The sequence below is a fragment of the Saccoglossus kowalevskii genome, chromosome 6 (assembly GCF_978046115.1).
Source record: "Saccoglossus kowalevskii chromosome 6, keSacKowa6.1, whole genome shotgun sequence".
NCBI lineage: Eukaryota > Metazoa > Hemichordata > Enteropneusta > Harrimaniidae > Saccoglossus > Saccoglossus kowalevskii.
The window spans coordinates 33,299,991-33,310,349 of NC_140646.1; the positions used below are offsets into that span (position 1 = coordinate 33,299,991).

The 10,359-nt window shown below is 34.9% G+C and overlaps 1 protein-coding gene across 1 annotated transcript; it reads left to right on the forward strand.

The window, feature by feature from the left end:
- The first annotated feature begins 4,391 nt into the window (after positions 1-4,391).
- LOC146742720 (tumor necrosis factor receptor type 1-associated DEATH domain protein-like) lies at positions 4,392-4,715 on the forward strand. The gene has a single exon (XM_085500672.1). It carries the CDS (start codon positions 4,392-4,394, stop codon positions 4,713-4,715), a length of 324 nt encoding a protein of 107 aa, XP_085356798.1.
- Positions 4,716-10,359: the final 5,644 nt, after the last annotated feature.

Sequence of the window (10,359 nt, forward strand, 5' to 3'; positions counted from 1 at the left end):
CTGTCACAAAGGGACCAAACATCTGATAATAAATGGGTAACTGTCATAATAATACCAACGACATTTCCTGACAAAGCATAGAGAGATGCTGAAGTCAGCAAACAAATTAACATCAATCAGATCGTATGTTACAGAGAATAAATGGATATTCTGGAGAATTTGCAAACATCTGAAAAACGCATAGGAAATGTACCAAATTTGGCAGCTGGTGATGTTACAGAAAATGCTGTGCTGGAGTCCACGCCAGATTACCAAGCAGTCACTTCAATTGCAACACAATTCATGTGAACAATTAGGAACGTGAAAGCGTCATGTGAGAATATAGTAGAATAACTATACAATCAGGCTGTACTGTTGAGAAGTCACAACACTTGAAAAACTATTAGTATGCAACTAAACTGTATTTTGAGACAATATTTTGTTTCTAAAGAAAAGTACATAAAGTGAACTTTTCTTACAATACGAGACACTCGAATGTATACTTTTGATTTGTTCTTACTTTTAGATGTTGTATTGTAAGTGAACTTCGGTGATGATTGTGTATTAAAGGGCGGCAGTCGTTGTGCCGCGTCCTGTTCGATATGGGACTCATAGCGACGTATACAACGCGTGTAAAATACATTGTTTATTTACATGAAATTTGAACACGCGCTGCGCGACGACCACCGCGCTTTAATATATAGTATGCATGTGTGTGGTGTCAGTCGTTCCAAGTAGCATTGTTTGAAGTGTGCGGTCAAATAAAAACAGTACACATTACAGTATAGAGACTTGTGGATTTCTCACGAAAAAGGTTCGAATGTGATCGAATTTATGTGTTACTCGAACGAATTGTTTGACTGACTGGAAATGTTGTGCTTGATACCTTGTCAAGTTCAGAGTCAGATTCAAGATGATCAGCAAATACATTGATTATCTGTGAATTTTAGTATCATTTTATGCCAAGCTGACTGCATGACACGTAAATATGTAACGTTTTGTAATTGTGTAATAAACCTAGCGTTCTTTGCATCAATCGCTGGTTCAGTTCAGACTGCGCTGTCAAGTAAAATATTTAAGTTTTCGTTTATGATCTAAACAACTTTGATTTAACAAGTCTCCTGGTTCTAACAACAATGTGGTATTGTTCCAGAGCAAAGTTATCTAAAGATTCTAAGCTTGTTTATATGGTTTCTACCTTTGTCATTAGATAGTTATCTTTGCATTGAATTTATTCTTGTTGATTTCAACAGAATGTGTTGCTCGTGTTCAGCGTGTTAGGGTTAGTTTTATATCTGAACTCGTTTTGCAATTCCACTGGAATCTAACATTTCCCCCAAGTTTAAAAACTTATATTAACAGGAATGCATACATTACTTTTAAATATAACAGCAGCTGACAACGCCGTTATTTTACCTAAGAATGATTGGTTCTTTCCAATCATTCACTGCTCATGCGCAGAAACAAAACAAGGGCGACCATCTATTCAAATATCAATACTCGTCCATTTTACATCTTTAAATCGTTTGAGCATAAGAATCGTATAAATCATATGTATTTTGTATCATAAGTAGAGAATCATATGCAAATTGAATTATGCTAATTAGATCATTAGTGTGCATGTGACTTAACGTCCATAACAGTTTCTATAGAATTGCTACTCCTATCCAGAAAGTAAACACCGCCGTGTTTATAGCGCCGCCAACGTCATGATTTGTACGTTGGCGTTTATTTGTTTATTTGCGTACAGTAAACTTTTTATAAATCGCGCCCTCTAGTGGTGAAATGCTGTGCGGTAAGTTGGTGACACGAAGGTTGCAGTTCAAATCATCGATACCGTTTCGATATGCATTTACCCATCAATGAAGTTTATGTTTTTTAGAGATTTTACTATAGACTAAATAACGAACAACCAAACATCCATATACGTCATTTTGACGCCAGAGAAGCGTTCTACTATATGGCGCGATTTATGTAGTTCACATCGTTTTTGTCACATACATACGTATGTAGATACATAGGGTCAGGGTCGACGTTAAGCCTCGGTTATAGTGAATGTAAAACTGTGTATACCTTCCCAGTGCATCTTGACCCAAGAAATTGTTTTACGATAAAGCACGGCTACAACAAGACTTTAAACAGTGATTAACCAATGCACCCTCAACATGAAAGAGCTTCATATACTGTTTTTAATTTGAGAATAAGGCAGGCATCACTATATTTTATTTCAGTCTACTGTGGTGTAAACTATGGCGTTCATGAATGCCAACGTTGTTTCTATAATATACACGATATATAAAAACTGTTGGACGTTGTTACAGGCATTACATCATGTCCTCGTCCGATGAGTTAAAGTTATGTGCAGACGTAATTTTTTACAGATCAGAAAATACGTGTAATGGGCATGTGATTACAGTGACAAACAATTGGATGCTTTGAAAATGGTAATACAATTCAGTTGTAGTTTTTCTGGTAGTGTTTAACACTTATTTAACACAGTTATTACCTTCAAATATTGAGCGACACAAAGGCACGAGTGAACCTCAATATATGAACGCTGTGCGACAAGGGTGCATTATCCGACTTTCTATACGTCAACAACACCTGGAGTTTGCCCTGACCAATCACGTTTAAGTGATTCTGTTTGTACAAATGTGTACAAGAGTTTATATCCCTTAAATTACTGATTAGCATTCCAGATGTCGATATCTATGCGATATTCACCCTCAATTTTCTTCCAAATTATCACATATTTTCCTGCCTCGCGAACGCTTCCATCTTCATTGAAGAACTTGTAGTGACCTCGTTCGTACAAGCAGTCGTCGCCGTGAACCTGCCCAGCTTCGTCGATGTCGAGGGTCGACCATTTGGCGCCTGCGTTGAAAAAATCTCTGAATGATTTCTCAACGGCTGTGAACAGAAAAAAAAGTTTTATTCGTAAGCAGCAGGGTTTTGAAATAAAATAGGCATTGTTCAAGTTCTTTGATGCGTAAGTGTTTTAGTTTTAGTTTGTAAGCTTGCATGTATTGTATTTGATTTTTTTTAAGTGCTTGTATTTCGTCATCAATGTTCATGCATATACCCTGGGGTATATGGTTCAACGAAACATTTTAATTCACCAAGGGAATTGTAAGCAGTTCAATAAAGAACGGTGTACTAGTAACCTCGATACCCTGGTCACAAATGCTCAGGCATCGGTTTGGGTCAGTACTCTATAGATACCCGCCTACTTTGAGAATTCATTATACTTTATAATACATTTTGTTATTGACTCCGCACTATTGGTACAACAGTACAAAACATTAAAATAAGAGGTTGGTAAATGAATAATAATATATACAAATTTAGATAACATTACTCTCGCGGCAACAAGAGCATTCCTTCGTCTTTTTAAATATTTATAAATTGCTATTGCAGTTGAATCAAACCAGCTAATCAACGAACACAGTGCGCAAACATCTCAATGTTAATTAATACAGTCGGCCAATAGAAACCTCTCGTTTCAGCTTGAATAGTGAAATTTATAAATATTTATATAGATAAAGGAATGCACCAAGAGTATGCTATGACAATTATGCTTTCTTCGCGTTTTAATAATAAATAGGCATATTTTGTGAGATTATACAGGCTGAGTAATTGGAACGACAAAAAAAGTTTTTAAAAAATGATTATGGGGTTCAGCTGAGCTATAATATTCCGAAATATACTCTCCCTCAAGTCCTGAAAAGCAAAAACAAATTGGACAAAATGGTATTTCCCTCAATTTTCACAGCCTGGTTATCATACAAGGCCACATAGCCCTGGGCATTTGGACAGGTTAGTCCGTTTCATTCTTAGGGCATATGTGTTGATATCAAAAAGCTGCTGTATGTAATTATTATCTATACTGTAACAGTGAATGTATATGAAGAGGTTGGCGTTATACAAACGGACGTGTCGGCCGCTGTTTATTTCAATGAAGGGTTGGAGTTTTTAGTATTTACAAAAGATACATGAGAGGGTTGGGGCCAAATTTAACATGATCAACTAAAACATGGGTATTGATGTTACAAAATGTAGTATAGTAAAGGGAGCACCTCCCTTATGCCTTGCTTTCAACGTTATAATAGAATTACTATTGAAAAATAATATTTATATTTAGAGAGTTGAAACATTTAAAACTGTAAAACTTAAGTGACTTTCCCGATCCCGTACCTCAAGGGGACGCGATATAGAGGCCAGACGAGATTTTCCCCTGGCACGTGTGGAGAACCCAGAGGAGAAGAATCTTCCCCCTCATACATATATAAAATGTAAATTCTTTAAACGTAATGGATTCATTCTATATGTAATAACATTTCACTATGCATATCACTTATCTGCATATATTTCCTTATTATAAGACAAGACCTACTCACACGAACTTACCCCCAATGTATAATTATGGTCTGTTTGCGAATTCAGATTTATTAAATAAGCAGTTGACAAGAAATCAAGTATTAGCATTTCCCAAAGTACTTGGTGGCCACAAATGGAAAGACGTTGCTCGGGAATTACATGCAATGGGTTGTTCACATCTCAATGACGCAACTATAGATACGATTGAAGCTGATTACACAGGTCAGTCTGAACGGGCTCACCAAATGCTGAGAAAGTACCAAGAGTCTGAACATCCGCGGGCTACATTAGGTCGACTTGTGAAAGCTATGGACAGATGTCACTTCAATAAACAAGCTACTGAGATTATTTTAGCTTAATTTGCTTGTTTTTTGAAGCAAACTTAATAGGAGTTTTGTATTCAATATTGTGTGTTTTCATCAAAAGCAGTTGAATGAGAATGTATGTATACAGTCCTGCTTTCACAGTGTCAACATTTCGTTTTTGTTAAAGGCTATTTTCATGTTATTTTTACATTTTACAAGACAGGAATCAGAGTTATTTGGTGTCTTATAATTCACGAGAATCAAAAACGTTGAATTTTATACTAGTTTAGATATATGTACATAGTTATCAGCAATAACATTGATAAATAAAAACAAAGTTAAATAATAACATTTGCTTATTCCTGTGAATGTTCCGGGGCAGTTGTTGAAATTTGTATTTCCGAATAATGTATTGTTATTTAGACAGTAACATAATAATCACTGTTATTGGAATTGTTACTTTTCAAAGATTTGATTGTCTGGATTTGACTATTATTGTCTTCATTCATGACAAATTTTCATTCATAACATTTTTTCGATATTTGTTCAGACACTGGAAAATGTTTTTGGAATGACATCCTTCCTAATTCCAATCTAGTCCATTAACATCAGCAATGATTGTATGTTCTTATATAATAATTCATTTTTTGAGCAATTCATATTTGTATTAAGAATCGTGCATTTAGAATACTAGTAATCATTGCAGAATTGTTTAATGACAACACACGTCTGGGTAGTCAACCTTTGATGTAATACATGTATATCGGGTGTATATATGTAAGCTGCAATTTACAGTTACAATTTACGTAAGCTGCACATCATGGTACCACATGTGAGATGCTTTGAATTGAATATACCGACAACAGTGGGTAAAAATAACTTATTGTACATTTTATTACCGTATGTTTATTTCATGAAAATGTTTTCATAGTTTATAACACAATATGTAAAGTTAATCGCATCTCGTTGTTGTGTATTTACAACAGTAAATTACACAATTATTGATGTGATTAATGACGTATACCACGACACGATAAAAGTGAAAGATTCAGCAATCAGTTGAATTTTCAGTGCACAGCGCTGAACGTATGTTAATTTACACAATTCTGAAGTATTCTTATGTCTGTTCATTGTCCAACTCGCACAGTTTCGCGAATTCAAGAAACAAGTGAATATAACGCTCCAGGACCATGTCTTGGTTAATTTCCAGTCTTTAACTGTCTACACAAATGTTATAGTCAGCAATCTGTCAAAATATTATTTGGAAATTGTATAATTTTATTGCAGGTAAAAATAAGTAGATCCATAGAATTGTTCTAGATCTTGTACACGCAAATATCGTCAATACGTACGACAACAACATGTACATTTTTGTATCTGTAATATACGTGTGTAATTTGATGATAGCCATGGTGCAGCGCTTATATACACCAGGTACTGACTGAGCCTGAGCCGGACAACCAGGATGAATATAATTACAGGTATATTAGGAAATTATAAACACGCAATAAAGATTCGAACAACTCACAACCACGGCAGCACCACACTGTAAGCAGACACGCGATCACTACACCAGATTAACCATTCTCGTAGTGTAGGTTATTTTAGTAGAGGTCAAAATACTATGTGTCCACGGTATACACATATATATACGCAATCAACTGTGATGACATGAGAGTTTATGTGATGACATGAGAAATCGCGAAACTGACGCATCAGTAATTTTGATGAAAAAGAAGTCCATTGTTCTTAGTAATATTGACACCTGTTGTTTAGTATGATGGATCCCCACGGTTTGGTACAAGAGCATAGAAGTTTATAATTAAAATTGTTTTCCATAAGAAACATGAAACCATCATGGTTTTATAAACAGCCTTTTACTTCATAGTGGGGTAGGTGGAGTAAGCCTGTGATTATTTTTATTACTTTCTGACAATCGAGTTTGCCATTCACCCTGTCCATTTCCATATAAAAAAAGCTCTAGCCAATATCAGGTTTGACTACTTGTTCTAAGGTGTGGCACTTTGAAATGAGTGTTGTGACATTTGGCTAATTTCCAACTGTCTTGGGTAATAAGATTGGCTAAATTTCAACTAGAAACAGGTAAACTAATATATCTGTATGTACAAAGCCAGTAAATTTGAAGCCACAGAAACTGCATCAATTTATATAAATACACATTGACTGAGAATATTTTCTTGGAGCACTAAATGTGACAATTGCCCTACTGTCTGTGCTGATTTGGTGGGTTAAACCCATCTTAAATATGCCACACCAGCCACATACGCCTGATGAGGAGCTGGGTAGGTAGTGAAGAAAAACATTGACTGAAGCATTACAAAAGACTGAATTGTTGTCAATAGCAACAAACATATTGGGAAAGTCAAAGACAGTGAAACAAAACCCACACACATGCATATAAATACTAACTTTCTAGGATCTTTATTTGCTCCAAGAAATCCAAAGTACAACGAGATGAACACCCATGATTTTAAAAATGCCTTGATCAATAAGAGTTTAAGTAACAGGGAAACATTATTTTGATTTTTCAGTGGACCAATAAATGCATTTGACGGGGAAATATAAAAACTCTATCACAACAGTAATTAAAACAGCTTTCTGCATTATAAGTATCACTTCCCTGTCAAATTATTAGTTCATGCTTATTTGAATCTGGCCAATTTTATCACACCTTGCTAAGTTCAAACGTCCATCCAATCAGAGCATTCCAAATAAACATGATTCCCCACAAATACTAGAGGGCGCCCTGACCAAAAATCTGTTTAATTTTTTTAAAAGATTTCTCTCGTTAGTAAATAGCGCCCTCACTCAATAATATTTAGAATGAGTGGTTGGTCAAAAGTTTGATGAGTCAGGTGCATCTATTGGCTAAGCTTGTTTTACATAGATGCAAATGAGTATAGGAACCATTAATGCTGTAGGGTGTACTGGGAGGGGTGGAGGATTTCATGTTTGTAATGACTGGTTGTAATGCCTATCTCGTTGTTTTCAGGATGCAGCCTGATTTTTGTTGCTTTCTTGGTTGTTCAATTATGGCTAAACTTTGTGTGGTGGGTGGAAGATTTGTTTATTGTTTGTTGAGACATTGTTTAGACACCCTGCAGCTTGAAATGGTATGGTCCAAATCCAAATTCGATATGGCGGTGTCGTCTAAAAACATGGCATCAAAATTATTTCTGTTTATTTACTGTTCCTGAGAACTAGCCACTGAATATGATGAACACTGAACAAGCTTTATTAATTATTGCTGGCAATATTCCAATATGAATTGGGAGCAAACTGTGACACCAAATCTAGTCGTTGTATTGTTATATTACTTCTAATATTGTTTTCAAATGTCTTGAAACAGATTCAAATATAAGGATATGGATTGTAAAATATTAAGATTATATAGTGTCCAACACATTAATTTGTAAATGGTAAATTTATTTTAAAGAATTGGCAATATTATATTATAAAATAAAATAAATTAAATAGAAATATTATGTGTTTTTTGTATGTGGAAAGTTGGCTGGCCCACTCAAAAACATAAAGAAGTGAGGTCTGCAATTCTTTTTTTTTATTTTTTTATTTGTGTAAACAATAAAACACTAACAGTGCAAGGCTAGTTCACCAACATGTCTATTCTCTTGCTTGAGTGTGAAAGTACATGGTTTAGTGATTACCTCTTATGTTTTTAAATTTTAGAATTTCTTATTTAGGAAGGTTCTTCTATAAAAATAGAACAGATGTAATGAATTAATTTTAATAATTTGATTTAATTTCAGAATTAGAGCTGAATCACTACCTGAAAAATCATATTTTAAAAGATTTCAACTGTGGCTAGACTGACCCCCCCCCCTCAATGGGTACAAGTTATAAGTCATGCCCCAGAATGTTTTCAGGTGAGTGAACTGTATACCTTCATTAATTAAAGCATAACTTTATATTCACTGCTTGTAATATTAGATCTGTTTAATTTTTTTAAAAGATTACTCTCATTAGTAAATAGCCCTCACTCAACAATATTTAGAATGAGTGGTTGGTCAAAAGTTTGATACCCAAACAACTCCTTTCCCACCACCATCCACAACATTCACACCCCTTACACAAATTCCTCTACCCAACCTACTCACCATGAGAATAAAATACATCTAAAACCATAGTCATTGTATTTTAACTCTCTAATGACCCCCAATCTCTACTACCCTCGCACTCCAACCCTAACCCTAACCCTCCCCTCCCCCTAATCTGACTTCCCCTCTCAACACTTTACATAACTGCCACATCCCCGCCCTCACACCATCATTTTAACATGTACAATATATACGTCACGGCCCGAAAAAAAGAAGATCTAACCTAACCCTAACCCTAACTCTAAAACGTAACAGTTTTAAGTCGTTTCTGTGATGAGAGCATACCATTATTTAAAACATAATGCCATTTTTCAAATCTATGTATTTGACAAGAACATACCCAGATCTAACATTTAAAAATGAATACAAACCAAAAAATGTGAGCGTGTGTGTCGACAACCAAAATCACGGTATGAAGATATTGTAAATGCTAAATTTATTTTAAAGAATTGGCAATATTATATTATAAAATAAAATAAATTAAATAGAAATATTATGTGTTTTTTGTATGTGGAAAGTTGGCTGGCCCACTCAAAAACATAAAGAAGTGAGGTCTGCAATTCTTTTTTTTTATTTTTTTATTTGTGTAAACAATAAAACACTAACAGTGCAAGGCTAGTTCACCAACATGTCTATTCTCTTGCTTGAGTGTGAAAGTACATGGTTTAGTGATTACCTCTTATGTTTTTAAATTTTAGAATTTCTTATTCGGGAAGGTTCTTCTATAAAAATAGAACAGATGTAATGAATTAATTTTAATAATTTGATTTAATTTCAGAATTAGAGCTGAATCACTACCTGAAAAATCATATTTTAAAAGATTTGAACTGTGGCTAGACTGACCCCCCCCCCCTCAATGGGTACAAGTTATAAGTCATGCCCCAGAATGTTTTCAGGTGAGTGAACTGTATACCTTCATTAATTAAAGCATAACTTTATATTCACTGCTTGTAATATTAGATCTGTTTAATTTTTTTAAAAGATTACTCTCATTAGTAAATATCCCTCACTCAACAATATTTAGAATGAGTGGTTGGTCAAAAGTTTGAGACCCAAACAACTCCTTTCCCACCACCATCCACAACATGCACACCCCTTACACAAATTCCTCTACCCAACCTACTCACCATGAGAATAAAATACATCTAAAACCATAGTCATTGTATTTTAACTCTCTAATGACCCCCAATCTCTACTACCCTCGCACTCCAACCCTAACCCTAACCCTCCCCTAACCCTAATCTGACTTCCCCTCTCAACACTTTACATAACTGCCACATCCCCGCCCTCACACCATCATTTTAACATGTACAATATATACGTCACGGCCCGAAAAAAAGAAGATCTAACCTAACCCTAACCCTAACTCTAAAACGTAACAGTTTTAAGTCGTTTCTGTGATGAGAGCATACCATTATTTAAAACATAATGCCATTTTTCAAATCTATGTATTTGACAAGAACATACCCAGATCTAACATTTAAAAATGAATACAAACCAAAAAATGTGAGCGTGTGTGTCGACAACCAAAATCACGGTATGAAGATATTCTAGTGTTACGT